This window comes from Neoarius graeffei, chromosome 20 (genome assembly GCF_027579695.1).
Source record: "Neoarius graeffei isolate fNeoGra1 chromosome 20, fNeoGra1.pri, whole genome shotgun sequence".
Lineage (NCBI taxonomy): Eukaryota > Metazoa > Chordata > Actinopteri > Siluriformes > Ariidae > Neoarius > Neoarius graeffei.
The window spans coordinates 37,270,881-37,285,822 of NC_083588.1; the positions used below are offsets into that span (position 1 = coordinate 37,270,881).

The window sequence follows — 14,942 nt, forward strand, 5'->3', positions numbered from 1 at the left end:
TCGCGGACGTGTCAGGATCCAACGTCCATCATTTGTGCCATGTGAGCATTCCGTGCGTCCTTGAATGTAAGTTGTTTATTGTTGCGTAGCTACTGTGTTATGTGTGTACTCGCTATCTGTAACTGTTACATGTGGCGGTAAGGCTAGCGAGTATTTCTTCTCTTTTTCTCTCATCCTGTGTCTGTCTATTTTCTTACGTGTTTGTTCTGTTCTGTTCAGTAGCCATGTAATGATAGCGCTTGTCTTCTCGACCGCGGTCTGTTAAGGGAGCACATTTCATTATTAGCCATTGCCGTGTTGGGAGTGTAGTGGTGGTATGTACAGTTCATAACCGCGCCACATATTCTAACCTTCTAGGCGCAATACAGCGCGGGGCAGCACTTAAAGGAGCCACGCTCCCCTTCATTCAGCCGACACACTCTGTGTCTTCATGTGGGTGTGACTCGCTGTAAGCAGTTGCACCACGCACCTTGGTAATGATAGCTGCTGTAGGCAGCTATCCTCATCCTCCGTGTACGTTGTACACATTGTACATATTGTGTACATATCGTGTATATAGTCAGTATCTAGTGTGTTGTGTTATTTATTATGGGGTGTAAGTAGCATTCATTGGGCTTTACATTGTTTTACTTATATAGTATTCATTTGTGTGTTTTACATTTGTATTACATTGTATATAATTATTATTCATTTGCGTTAATATATTTAATGCGATGTGTATTTGTATTTATATCATTGTTATTATTTACATTATTGCTTGTGTGTATATTATTGCTCATGTCTTGTTGTATTTGTATTTTATTCTGTTTTCTAGTAAAACCACGGTTTACACTGTTTCTCATGAGTGGACATCCATTAATTCCTGTTCTAACCGGACAGCCTGGGTAGCTTGCTGTATACCTGAGCCAGTGTCCCTCTTATACAGTCCTTTACCCTGTCCATCACCGGACAACCATTTTTATAATGGGAATGAAAGCTAGTATAAAATTTCCATCTTAAACATTACATTTAACGTTACCTTGCTGTGATCTGATAGCGGGCAGGACGCTTTCAATTGAAGCCAGAGATCTTCTGTGGTATTCAGCTTGGGCCTCTAACAACTACAAAGGAGGCAAACTTTTTTTACATCACCTTCTTCATTAGTATTCAAATAACAGAAAATGTGACAGGAAAGTGCAAATGGATGGATTTCTGGAATTAATAGTCTTAATGCATTTGGGTCAACAGCTTGGCACTCAGTCATGCTTAAATGGGAAACACAAGGAAAGCATTTGTGTAAAAGGAGTATTACACTGATGCGTCACTGGACAGCAGAGGGAGAACTCACCATGACATAATAACTTGCATATTCTCCCTCCTTGGAGGAGAAGTTGTACATGTCAGCAGCCAGCTGATCCTGAAGAAAAAAATTAAGGTATGCTTATTCATGAAACGCCTCAAGATACTGCAAACCCATTTCAATCAGACAATACAGTACAGATTTTTATTAATCTGTATAGTAAGATCCTTATTTATCAATGTACAATTTAAAATAGTTATTGCTTTCCACTGCAGTGTCCAGATTTCTGTATCTCAGGAATGTGTCTCCATAATTCTCTTAAGCTCCTCCCCTGCCCTAGCTCAAGGTCATCAGGAGATATGGAAACCCTCCCTTAGATGAATTAATAACCTATGATCATACCTTACATATCTCTACTTTGTTGTGGGCTTCATCCATCTCCTCTTTACATGAGTCAGCTTTGGCAGCCATTGCAGGGTTATTTGCGGCCGTGAGAATTGCTTTATTGGCCTGCGAATATCTGGATCATACAAAGAATAAATGTGTGAAATTATTTAGTAACATGTGAAATGTATTTAATGTAAATCAATATTTGCACTTACAGTGGTGCTTGAAAGTTTGTGAGCCCTTTAAAATTTTCTATATTTCTGCATAAATATGACTTAAAACATCATCAGATTTTCACACAAGTCCTAAAAGTAGATAAAGAGAACCCAGTTAAACAAACGAGACAAAAATATTATACTTGGTCCTTTATTTATTGAGGAAAATGTTCCAATATTACATATCTGTGAGTGGCAAAAGTATGTGAACCTCTAGGGTTAGCAGTTAATTTGAAGGTGAAATTAGAGTCAGGTGTTTTCAATCAATGGGATGACAATCAGGTGTGAGTGGGCACCCTGTTTTATTTAAAGAACAGGGATCTATCAAAGTCTGATCTTCACAACACATGTTTGTGGAAGTGTATCATGGCACAAACAAAGGAGATTTCTGAGGACCTCAGAAAAAGCGTTGTTGATGCTCATCAGGCTGGAAAAGGTTACAAAACCATCTCTAAAGAGTTTGGACGCCACCAATCCACAGTCAGACAGATTGTGTACAAATGGAGGAAATTCAAGACCATTGTTACCCTCCCCAGGAGTGGTCAAACAACAAAGATCACTCAAAGAGCAAGGCGTGTAACAGTCGGTGAAGTCACAAAGGACCCCAGGATAACTTCTAAGCAACTGAAGGCCTCTCTCACATTGGCTAATGTTAATGTTCATGAGTCCACCATCAGGAGAACACTGAACAACAATGGTGTGCATGGCAGGGCTGCAAGGAGAAAGCCACTGCTCTCCAAAAAGAACATTGCTGCTCGTCTGCAGTTTGCTAAAGATCATGTGGACAAGCCAGAAGGCTGTTGGAAAAATGTTTTGTGGATGGATGAGACCAAAATAGAACTTTTTGGTTTAAATGAGAAGCGTTATGTTTGGAGAAAGGAAAACGCTGCATTCCAGCATAAGAACCTTATCCCATCTGTGAAACATGGTGGTGGTAGTATCATGGCTTGGGCCTGTTTTGCTGCATCTGGGCTAGGACGGCTTGCCATCATTGATGGAACAATGAATTCTGAATTATACCAGCAAATTCTAAAGGAAAATGTCAGGACATCTGTCCATGAACTGAATCTCAAGAGAAGGTGGGTCATGCAGCAAGACAACGACCCTAAGCACACAAGTCGTTCTATCAAAGAATGGTTAAAGAAGAATAAAGTTAATGTTTTGGAATGGCCAAGTCAAAGTCCTGACCTTAATCCAATCAAAATGTTGTGGAAGGACCTGAAGCGAGCAGTTCATGTGAGGAAACCCACCAACATCCCAGAGTTGAAGCTGTTCTGTATGAAGGAATGGGCTAAAATTCCTCCAAGCCGGTGTGCAGGACTGATCAACAGTTACTGCAAACGTTTAGTTGCAGTTATTGCTGCACAAGGGGGTCACACCAGATACTGAAAGCAAAGGTTCACATACTTTTGTCACTCACAGATATGTAATATTTGATCTTTTTCCTCAATAAATAAACGACCAAGTATAATATTTTTGTCTCATTTGTTTAACTGGGTTCTCTTTATCTACTTTTAGGACTTGTGTGAAAATCTGATGATGTTTTAGGTCATATTTATGCAGAAATGTAGAAAATTCTAAAGGGTTCACAAACTTTCAAGCACAACTGTAAATGCATAATCAGTGACATGCAATATTAAAAAATATATATTCAATCGTTAAAAATTCTCATATCAACTGTCAAAAAAAATTATATACATACACACACTATCAAAACTAGTCCAGGTTACACACAAATGCATTATGTTTCGCAAATGTAACATAATTCTAGCATTATTCTTCACTAATGTAAGTCAAAATGTAATTTACTAAAAGTGATGGTGAAGGTAAGACAGGGAGAGCTGCATGAACTGAATCAGGTTTTACTAAGAGATAAGACAGTTTTCACACAAAATATACAGGGTGTTTAAAAACATTTGATATCATTTTGCAATCTAATAACTTTGCCAATTCTCGTTCAATTGACTTCCAATTTTAACAGCATGTGTGGAAACAGGTCAAAATTTTACGTTTGATGTTTTTAGTTTTTACCTTTTTAGGTATAGAAATGCCATTCCCTGGAAAAGAAAAGGTGTTTCGTGTGTTAGAGTACACAGTCGAACAAGACTGTGCAGCGTGCATTTATGAGAGAATTCTCTACAAATGCGCTGTTACTAGAAAATACTGTTACCAAAAACATGCTGCAGCGTGTTTGGCAGGAGCTGGACTACTGACTTGACGTGTGCTGTGTCTCAGGCGATGTGCATATTGAAAATTTTTGAAATTGTTCACGGAATCCACATACCTTTGAATTTCTCATTCACATTTTGAGGAATAAATCTTATATTGCTCAACATTAAGCCTGTTCAGTTTCATTTGCCTCAACTATGTAGTTTCTGGGATATTTACATCTCAAATAATATAAAATTTTTTGAAACACCCTGTACTATATGAGTGTTTATACAGTATGCAATATTAAAGGAGATACGCAGAACCATGGCCTCACTTTCGTTTATAAATGCCTTGAGACCTCAAGAATGGCACAGGAATAGTTTTAAGCGTTAACAATAAATCTAATATAGTAATTTTTATGATTAAAGTGATTCATATAGGTAGCGGTCTGAGTGAATGACCTTGACGTCCGTAACGTCACAGTAGGAAGCCTATTGGTCTCATCGCCATTTCCGCTATACTAAAACACAGAGCTGACTGCAACTCCGATCCTCCATTTTGAGCTAATTTATCGCGTGCCACATAGATGTCTTGCTGGCACGTGCAGCAACACGACAGAAGGTGGATTTACGTTGCATTCATGGCCCAAGAATGTTCAAACTGCAAAGATTTGGACGCATTTTGTGAGAAGTTCATGGGCACATTGGGCACCTCTGAAGTGGTCTCTCCTCTGCTCTGCACATTTTACTGAAGACTCGTACGAAACCTCTAATCTGTTGAGGAGCGTTGGTGATAAGCCTGTATTGAAAGAGGGTGCAGTACCAACAATTAAATAAAACTACAAGAAAAGGAAAGTATTTATTTTATTTATTCATTTATTTTTAAAAAAGAAAAGTAAGTTCAGTTGCACCAATTCTCCCGGAGTGTCAGCCGAGGGTTGTTGCTAAAACCCAGGACGGAACGGGATGTGACATATTATCGCTCGGGCAGTGACCTCCCTGCGGTTGTTGCTGAAACCAGTGATGTCCCATCTCGGGTTTTAGTAATTGCCTGAGCCGAGCAGTAATGGCGGAGTACTCCGTATGGAGAAAATGGAGAAAGAGTGAACTAGCCATCTGATTTCTCCACTGGATATTGCTGCCATCTCACCCTTACGTAGAAGAAGCAAATGAATGGAGAACTGAACGAACAACTGAAAGTCAGATTGTTTCAAAACAATCGGCCACAAGATCGGCCTTCAAGAAGCGAGAATACAGACGGGTAAGCTCCGACTCTCATTTGGATTCAAACCAACAAAAACAACACGTTGTTTACCTGCATTTAAATTAATACATGTAACTTGTATTGTGTGTTTAAGTTACCGGTATAAGATTATTTAATTCGCTTCAGAATGTGATTGTCTCAGTTCATCTGATTATTTAATTAGCCTTTTATGTTTTATCAGTGAAAATGCATGCATGTACATGTATGTTGCATAAGTTATAACACCTATCCTGTTTTAATGAGAGTCAACCCACAATCAGTGAAGTCAAATCAGTCTTAGTTGAGCAAGTCGGTAACGGTATTTCTTACTTTCTCCATAAATTTTTATTTATATGACTTTGGTCTATAGCTATCAAAGGCCTCGGCCTTAAAACCGGTTACCGCTGTGACATCACGCACTCAGGGCTGGCTGGCTCAGCAGGGCAGCTCAAATGCCAACTTTGTGGTTGATTTTAACACTCAAAAATATATATTTTTATTCCCATTTATGCAGCATACAAGAGTCAAGGATGGAGATACTATCCACTCAGAAGTGTATTTAAAAATAAAGGTTCTGTGTATATCCTTTAAGATACGGTATATTTAAATTTAATCTGAAGGTTTCTTCTACAGCTAAATATAGACATGTCTATTTTAAATAAATTGACATTTGAGTAAAGATTTGGATTAGTTTTGGAAATAGAAAAGCACTCTTTTGGTGATGAGTTCAGTCTTTTAGGTTGTACTCTATATGTTGCCTTAAAAGTCTACAGTGTCAGGGTTGATTTGCTCACCTCGCTCTTGCAGAATCGTAATCCAGTACAAGTTTAGCTAGCTGCTTTCTCTGTTTCATGATATTGGGAATATCAGCCTGTTCGAAGAAATAGAATAACGTACACTTAATATAAGAATTTCTAAAGCTAAATGCAAGTATTATTTCAATATTAGATTTTCTCCAGTATAGTGTAGATGAACATTTAAGCTGGCTTTAGTAAATAAAAAAATTCAGCCGTGTTAAAAACACTCTGGGAATGGTATCACACTGTCGTGTGAATGCATGTTTAAGTGGCTCTGTGTGTGTGTGTGTGTGTGTGTGTGTGTGTGAGAGAGAGAGAGAGAGAGAGAGAGAGAGAGAGAGAGAGAGAGAGAGAGAGAGAGAGATAGCTGAACAGGGATAGCTCAGTTCTCTAAACTCTAATATGAAGCCTTGATTGCTGTTTCCTTTATCTATACTAATGACCACTCAGGTTTAGAAATTACTGCCGCAGACTAACAATGACTGTCATTACAAAGATTAAACCTTCTAAAAGCCCAAAATAACTGATTCCTATTTGATTTAAAAAAAAATAATCAGGAGTACAAAATATTTTACTTATTTGGCAACGCTGAAGAATGAGTTACAAGTGTCAACTGGTGACTAAATAATGAAATAACTTGTGCAAAATGTAATACTTTATGAACTCAACATCTGCTGTTGACTGCCAGCACTGATTTATTCAGCTACTATTTGTGAAACAAATAAGAGCACGAAAAGAAAAGCATTCCTAGGAAATCAGTTATCATTCACTGTCAGTGGGTAAGATGCATCTTGATTAATTTCATTTCAAAGCTCAAAATTGTTTTTAGGCTATCTGGCACCGAATTATACGAGGGTAAGTCAAAAAGTTCTAAGACAAATTGAAAAAAATCTTTATATACAAACAGGTTCCTTACAGACAGTCTCCCTCCAATGTCTGATAAATTCATAAGTCCTAACTCACTGGTTCACAATTACTCTACCCGCCAAAGGAGTCAACTTCATGTTCCTCTCTTTAGAACATCTTTAACCCAATCCAGTGTACAATATAAATGTGTTAATGTAATGCGTTAATGTATGGAATAGTCTTGATTCCTCAATCAGAGCCGCCACATCATTTGTTGGCTTTAAATATGTCTCAAAAAACTACTTGCTTTATTGCCCAAGTACCTATTAATGTAATTATTTATTCAGATATTATGTTTAATTAGGATATGTTTACTCTTTTACTTTACTTACTTTAATTTTACTGCTTGTAAACTTATTGTTTCTAATATTATACATATATAATATATACAAATGTATGTGTGTATATATGTGTATGTGTGTGTGTGTATTTATATGTTAGATGGGGGAGGGCCAATTATAAGCCATTTAGGTTTCCTCCCCTCCCCCAGCACGTACTTTGTACCTTTACTTGTATTGTTTTTTTTCTGTTTTGTTTTTTTACTAATGTGCGAATAAAATATTGTCCAATTGTTTATGAAAATAACAAAGCTATTTCTCTACATATCCTCCATTTAAGTCTAAACATTTCTGCAAGCAGTGTTTCCATCGGAGAATTCCTTCTTTGTAGAATTCTGGGGGATGTCTTTCACACCTTTTGAAATAATAACATCTGTCTTAGAACTTTCTGACTTACCCTCGTATATGGTAAGATATACCAGGCATAATGTGATGCTCATAAAAAAGCAGTTGCCACCTACTAATATGCTTTATGTCAGATTAAAAAGGCTAACTGCCGATACCTACATTACTACACCATCGAGAACACAGGCATTGCCCTCTCCGTGGAAACGCAATACACATTACCAAATGTTATTTGTCTGCGCTCACCTCTGCTAGCTGGCTGAGTGGGTCCAGGACATCCCTTTCGAGCTGGACTTCATGCTGGCTCTGCTCATAGGCGAGCTTACTTTCAGCTTCTCCACACATCTCCATCATCTTCCTATATCAGCACAGTCATATACAGAAATACATAAATCAGTGTCAGATACTGTAGTAGATACAGTAGTACTGAAACTTGAGGAATATAAGCTTTCTATCACACTTTGATGAAATATTATGAGCAACTCATTTAGCACAAATATTTCTGATGTTTCTCATGAAGTTATACTAATTACAAACCATCACTAGGATGTACTGTTGTTGTCTTACATTGCATTATATACACAAATATACACAATTCATATTCACAGCTTAATTAAATCACTTAGTGTTTTCACAACAACAGTTTGTCGTGCAGTGCCTGGTGCACTACGGACTGTGAAATATGTATATTTTGCTGCTAAAACTGCTGCTCATTTGGGTTTCTGACCAGATACAAATGAATTTTAAAAAAACACAAAATTTTGTATTATCTTATCTTATCTTATCTATCTAGCTAGCTAGCTAGCTTTCATTCATTCATTCCACATTCACTGGATATGAGCAATTGCGTGCTCTGATTGGCTTCTCTACTACTAAGATATCAGCTCATATACTGTGAGTAGAGAAAAACAAATTGGTGGAGTGTGTTGCTGAACCAACCGAGGATGAAATAAAAACTTTACTTGAAAATGAAACCCCAAAAAATACAAAAAAAGCAACAAAATATGTAATGAAAGTATCTGATGGTAAGAACATATCTTGTTTTTATTTTTCAAGAATTTTAGCATTTTTCACAAATTGCTACTGTCATTTCGCCAATTTGTTTACATTCTAAGTGGAAATTATTTTGTTGGACATTTTGTATAAAGTTTTTATTTATCGAATTGGCAAATAATGAAAATAAAAATGCTCTGTTTCTCAAAATCCAGTGAATGTGGAAATAATAAAACAGTTGTTCCACTCAATCTCGTCATACATGACTTCAAATAACTGTTTACGCCATTCCTGATGCCATTTCATTGTTTACACACACACACACACACACACACACACACACACACACACACACACTTTCTGCCGCTTATCTGGGTCCGGGTCGTGGGGGTAGCAGCCCAAGCAGAGCAGCCCAGACTTCCCTCTCCCCAGCCACCCACCAGCTCTGCCGCGGGAATACCGAGGCGTTCCCAGGCCAGCTGAGAGATGTAATCTCTCCAGCGTGTCCTGGGTCTGCCCCGGGGTCTTATTTTATATATAAAATCACCACTAACGAGACTGTCATTAATCAGTCCCCTGAAACACGAGACATGCACCATTCACTGTATTTTAGTCATGATCACTGGCGTGCTAAGTAAACATAAAACATGGTGCAGTTTAAACAAGGATAACTTTACATATTTTTTTGCTGTGGTGCATTAAATCACTGCAAAAAATGGCATTTTAGTAAGTGGAAATATTTTGGATAAGCATAGATATCTGCAAAAACGAGTAAAGATATCTAGAAATAGGCTTACTAAACTTGTATTTGTTTAAAAAAAACAATCTAATAAAAAGGAATAATACATGAATCTTTCTATGTTCAAGATATTTTCTTTGCCAAGATAATGCTTTCATTTTTAATTTGGTTGCAGACCCACAATTGATTACTGTCACAAATTCTTATTTTGAGTTAGGTTTATAATATATAATGCTATTTGTGTTTTGTTCCTCAATGATTCCTGAACAATAATCAGTTTTTCAACACTGAGCAAAATATGTTACCCAGTGTCATGCAGCCCTACGTACACCAGTTTAACCATGTCTAAAAGCACGAAATTTGTCTTTGCGTCATCTCCAATATGCTAAAAAGAAACACTGTCATCCACTTTATTTTTCTTCCTGTCATGTAAGCTAAGGAATTTCCTTCAGCGCTTTTCATATGGGTCTACAGTGAATGAGGTGAATATAAAGCAATCCCTTTGTAATCAGTTAACAAAACCCTAGCATGAGCTTCTCTTAATATGAATTCTCTTGAATGACAAGTGCTGGCCTGGATGTTGCATGGATCAGAATGCAGGTGAACTCACCCAATCATGCACTCTTCTCCTAACTGACTCCCTCCATCCACCATAGCCTGAGAGAGGCCCATCAGAGGCAACTTTTTCTAAAGTGGAACAAATACAGTTAGGTCCATATATATTTGGACACTGACACAAATTTTGTTTTTTTACCTGTTTACTGAAACATTCAAGTTATAGTTATATAATGGACATGGACATAAAGTCCAGACTTTCAGCTTTCATTTGAGCGTATCCACATTAAAATTGGATGAAGGGTTTAGGAGTTTCAGCTCCTTAACATGTGCCACCCTGTTTTTAAAGGGACCAAAAGTAATTGGACAATTGACTCAAAGGCTATTTCATGGGCAGGTGTGGGCAATTCCTTCATTATCTCATTCTCAATTAAGCAGATAAAAGGCCTGGAGTTGATTTGAGGTGTGGCGTTTGCATTTGGAAGATTTTGCTGTGAAGAAAACATGCGGTCAAAAGAGCTCTCCATGCAGGTAAAACAAGCCATCCTTAAGCTGCGAAAACAGAAAAAAAAACATCTGAGAAATTGCTACAATATTAGGAGTGGCAAAATCTACAGTTTGGTACATCCTGAGAAAGAAAGAAAGAAAGAAAGAAAGAAAGAAAGAAAGAAAGAAAGAAAGAAAGAAAGAAAGAAAGAAAGAAAGAAAGAAAGAAAGAAAGAAAGAAAGAACTGGTGAACTCATCAGTGCAAAAAGACCTGGACGCCCACAGACGACAACAGTGGTGGATGATCGCAGAATAATTTCCATGGTGAAGAGAAACCCCTTCACAACAGCCAACCAAGTGAACAACACTCTCCAGGACGTAGGCATATCAATATCCAAATCTACCATAAAGAGAAGACTGCATGAAAGTAAATACAGAGGGTTCACTGCACAGTGCAAGCCACTCATAAGCCTCAAGAATAAAAAGGCTAGATTGGACTTTGCTAAAAAACATCTAAAAAAGCCAGCACAGTTCTGGAAGAACATTCTTTGGACAGATGAAACCAAGATCAACCTCTACCAGAATGATGGCAAGAAAAAAGTATGGCGAAGGCGTGGTACAGCTCATAATCCAAAGCATACCACATCTGTAAAACACGGCGGAGGCAGTGTAATGGCTTGGGCATGCATGGCTGCCAGTGGCACTGGGTCACTAGTGTTTATTGATGATGTGACACAGGACAGAAGCAGCCGGATGAACTCTGAGGTATTCAGAGACATACTGTGTGCTCAAATCCAGCCAAATGCAGCCAAACTGATTGGTCGGCGTTTCATAATACAGATGGACAATGACCCAAAACATAAAGCCAAAGCAACCCAGGAGTTTATTAAAGCAAAGAAGTGGAATATTCTTGAATGGTCAAGTCAGTCACCTGATCTCAACCCAATTGAGCATGCATCTCACTTGTTAAAGACTAAACTTCAGACAGAAAGGCCCACAAACAAACAGCAACTGAAAACCGCTGCAGTAAAGGCCTGGCAGAGCATTAAAAAGGAGGAAACACAGCGTCTGGTGATGTCCATGAGTTCAAGACTTCAGGCAGTCATTGCCAACAAAGGGTTTTCAACCAAGTGTTAGAAATGAACATTTTATTTACAATTATTTAATTTGTCCAGTTACTTCTGAGCCCCTGAAATGAAGGGATTGTGTTTAAAAATGCTTTAGTTCGTCACATTTTTATGCAATCATTTTGTTCAACCCACTGAATTAAAGCTGAAAGTCTGAACTTCAACTGCATCTGAATTGTTTTGATCAAAATTCATTGTGGTAATGTACAGAACCAAAATTAGAAAAATGTTGTCTCTGTCCAAACATTTATGGACCTAACTGTATGTACCATGTCACATTGTTAGTGCAGTGTGTCTAAATTGTAGTTGCGAACCCAAAAAGGACGAGGACTCACATGTCTCTTTTCCACATCTGTTCCAACATGGCCTTGCAGACATGACACCATCTTTTTGTGCGCATTATGTGAGACCAGCCTCACAATCTCCATGCGGCGCTCAATCTGTAAACAGCAAAGCTGGATTAATGATCAGAAATTATTGCATTCATTGTAATGTCAAGTCAAGTTTATTTTTATAGCGATTTTAACAATAGACATTGTCGCAAAGCAGCTTTACAGAATTTTAAAGACTTTAAACATGAGCTAATTTTATCCCTAATCTATCCCCAATGAGCAAGCCTGTGGTGATGGTGGCAAGGAAAAACTCCCTCAAATGAAGTGAGGAAGAAAGCTTGAGAGGAACCAGACTCAAAAGGGAACCCATCCTCATTTGGGTGAGAACAGACAACGTGATTATAACATTTTTAACAGTTTTAACATTTCGTTGATATCATAACTCTTCATTGATGGAAACTTGAGTGCAAAACTGTTCATGACAACTGCAGTCCTAAAGTTAGCAAGTCAACTGTAGTCCTCAACCATAAAAGCATTACTGTAAGTGTCCAGAGCAGATAACTGTCCATATGGGGCCGTCCTCCACAGGAGCGATGTGATGAGACTCCAGCTAGACGTAGGGCATCAGGACACAATTTCCATGTATGTTCAGCAAGATTTCATCATAAAACATTATTCTTTTTATTCATGTAATAGAAGCTAACAATGACAAGTCTCAGACACAAACTGTAATCAGGAAATCCCAGAGGCTGTTTAATTTTTAAAGGAACACCATCAGAATTTTGATTTTTCTTTAACCCACCAGTTGAGAGTCACAGTTTTCTATAAAGTAAAACACTGCTGCATGCTAACTGTACAAGTAGGCAACACAGTCTGCTGAGTAAGCATGCACTGATACCACAACCGGTTTTGGTCTGACATAATGCTCACTGAAATATCGTAATTCCTCAAATAGTAGCCGGGTAAACTTAAAATAATCTTCCCACACCAATGTCCAGTACCACATGAGACCACGTGATGTAAGCTTAATTGTTGCGATAATGAACAGACAACATGAAATGACAGTGATCTGGACATATATAATGATTAACGATGGCAATCAAAGCAATCAGATTCAAGATTGCGTTATTGTCAATACATCCATATGTAATCACACAGTGCACTGAAGTACCGTTTCCCTCAGGCTCCCAATGGTGCATTTATAAGGAAATAGAACAAAAAACAACACAAGGTACAGAAATCACTCTATATATAGCAATCAAAGTAAACATTTAGCTATCTAAACATGTAGTTACTGTATCTAAGTACAATGAACAACATAAATGACAGGACAAAGACAGGTGCAAAATGACATTGTGCATTTGTGTGCAAATGGCCATTTTAGTGCAAAAATACTTTGAAGCCTTCAAGTTTTACCAGGATCAGGATTGATCAGTCACTGACAGCGAGGGATTCTAATGCAATGAAATCAAAAACGTACTTTACTTACAGCTATGGGCGGCACGGTGGTGTAGTGGTTAGCGCTGTCGCCTCACAGCAAGAAGGTTCTGGGTTCGAACCCCGTGGCCGGCGAGGGCCTTTCTGTGTGGAGTTTGCATGTTCTCCCCGTGTCCGCGTGGGTTTCCTCCGGGTGCTCCGGTTTCCCCCACAGTCCAAAGACATGCAGGTTAGGTTAACTGGTGACTCTAAATTGACCGTAGGTGTGAATGTGAGTGTGAATGGTTGTCTGTGTCAGCCCTGTGATGACCTGGCGACTTGTCCAGGGTATAGGCTCCAGCTTGCCTGTGACCCTGTAGAACAGGATAAAGTGGCTAGAGATAATGAGAGGAGATGAGACTTACAACTATATAGAACGGCTTTTGTGAAGTGAAGCAAAACCTTTGTCCACCGAATTGCTCAATCCAAGGTAACTAATGTAGCTAGCTAATGCACCTAATTTAAAATCAGCTCGTACATTTTATAAAGAACGAGTCTAGTAGCCTAACTGCATGAACGTGCACGTGTCAGCTTTTCATGGCTGCTATTTATACCCGTGACACATAAACAGAGATGAATAAAATGATCTGCAACACCCTGACCAATTAATACGAAGCAGGTTACTCATTTCGGTAATGATACTGACATGTGCCAAAAGACATACTCATATTTAAGTTATTCCACGAAATCAAGTCGTACATGAGCTGACAGCCGACAAGGTGTGTATCGCTGAGTTGGCTATAAGCCACGTACGACGAGATTGAGTGGGATAACTGTTTTATTCTATCCACATTCACTGGAGTTTGAGAAACAGAGCATTTTTATTTTGCAAATTCGATAAATAAAAAATTTATACAAAACATCCGACAAAATCATTTCCACTTAGAATGTAAACAAACTGGCGAAATGACAGTAACAATTTGTGAAAAATGCTATAATAATAATTCTTGAAAAAAAAGACGTTCTTACCATCAAATACTTTTATTCCATATTTTGTTACTTTTTTAAATTTTTTTTTGGGGGGGGGTTGTTTTTGAGTAGAGTTTTTATTTCGTCCTCGGTTGGTTCAGCAAAACGCTCCACCATTTTGCTTTTCTCTACTCACAGTATATAAGCTGATAGCCTAGTAGTAGAGTAGCCAATCAGATGAACATGAATGCTCGTATCCAGTGAATGTGGATAGAATAAAACATATACTGCGAGTACAATACTTTTCATTATTTTTTCATGGTCCGGGTTCCATCAAATCGTGCGCTCCGATTGGCTCGCAAGCGGTCCGGAATCCTATGATACAGACCCCGGTTACGGACCTTTGGCGACTCGCTCGTTCACAACAACAACAAACATAGTGGCAATTTTTTGTCGACATTTATTTTCACATTTCTCAATATAATAGCATTAATTTTACAGAATGGATAGCGATAACAACAGTGTTCACAGCGAAAGCGAGTTTTACTACCCTGATGAAGACGAAATAAAAGAAAACATTTCAGGAGAAAGCCAAAAACGAGCTTGGAGCAGGTTTGTTCTAAATATGGTTTCCCTTTCGGGCGCTCTCATTTTCTGTTAGAAT

At 38.2% G+C, this 14,942-nt stretch overlaps 1 protein-coding gene across 4 annotated transcripts in view; it reads right to left on the bottom strand.

Annotated features, from left to right (window-relative positions):
* The window catches only part of arhgap17b (Rho GTPase activating protein 17b), an 89,754-nt gene that overhangs the window by 22,254 nt on the left and 52,558 nt on the right, over positions 1-14,942 (bottom strand). For all 4 annotated transcript variants that reach the window (XM_060901629.1, XM_060901632.1, XM_060901630.1 and 1 more), the window contains exons 3-9: positions 11,897-12,001; positions 10,003-10,079; positions 7,907-8,018; positions 6,069-6,145; positions 1,682-1,799; positions 1,328-1,396; positions 1,019-1,100 (exon numbers count right to left, since the gene is read on the bottom strand). In XM_060901629.1, the coding sequence (XP_060757612.1) occupies positions 1,019-1,100; positions 1,328-1,396; positions 1,682-1,799; positions 6,069-6,145; positions 7,907-8,018; positions 10,003-10,079; positions 11,897-12,001 (640 nt within the window). The remainder of the gene's footprint in view (positions 1-1,018; positions 1,101-1,327; positions 1,397-1,681; positions 1,800-6,068; positions 6,146-7,906; positions 8,019-10,002; positions 10,080-11,896; positions 12,002-14,942) is intronic.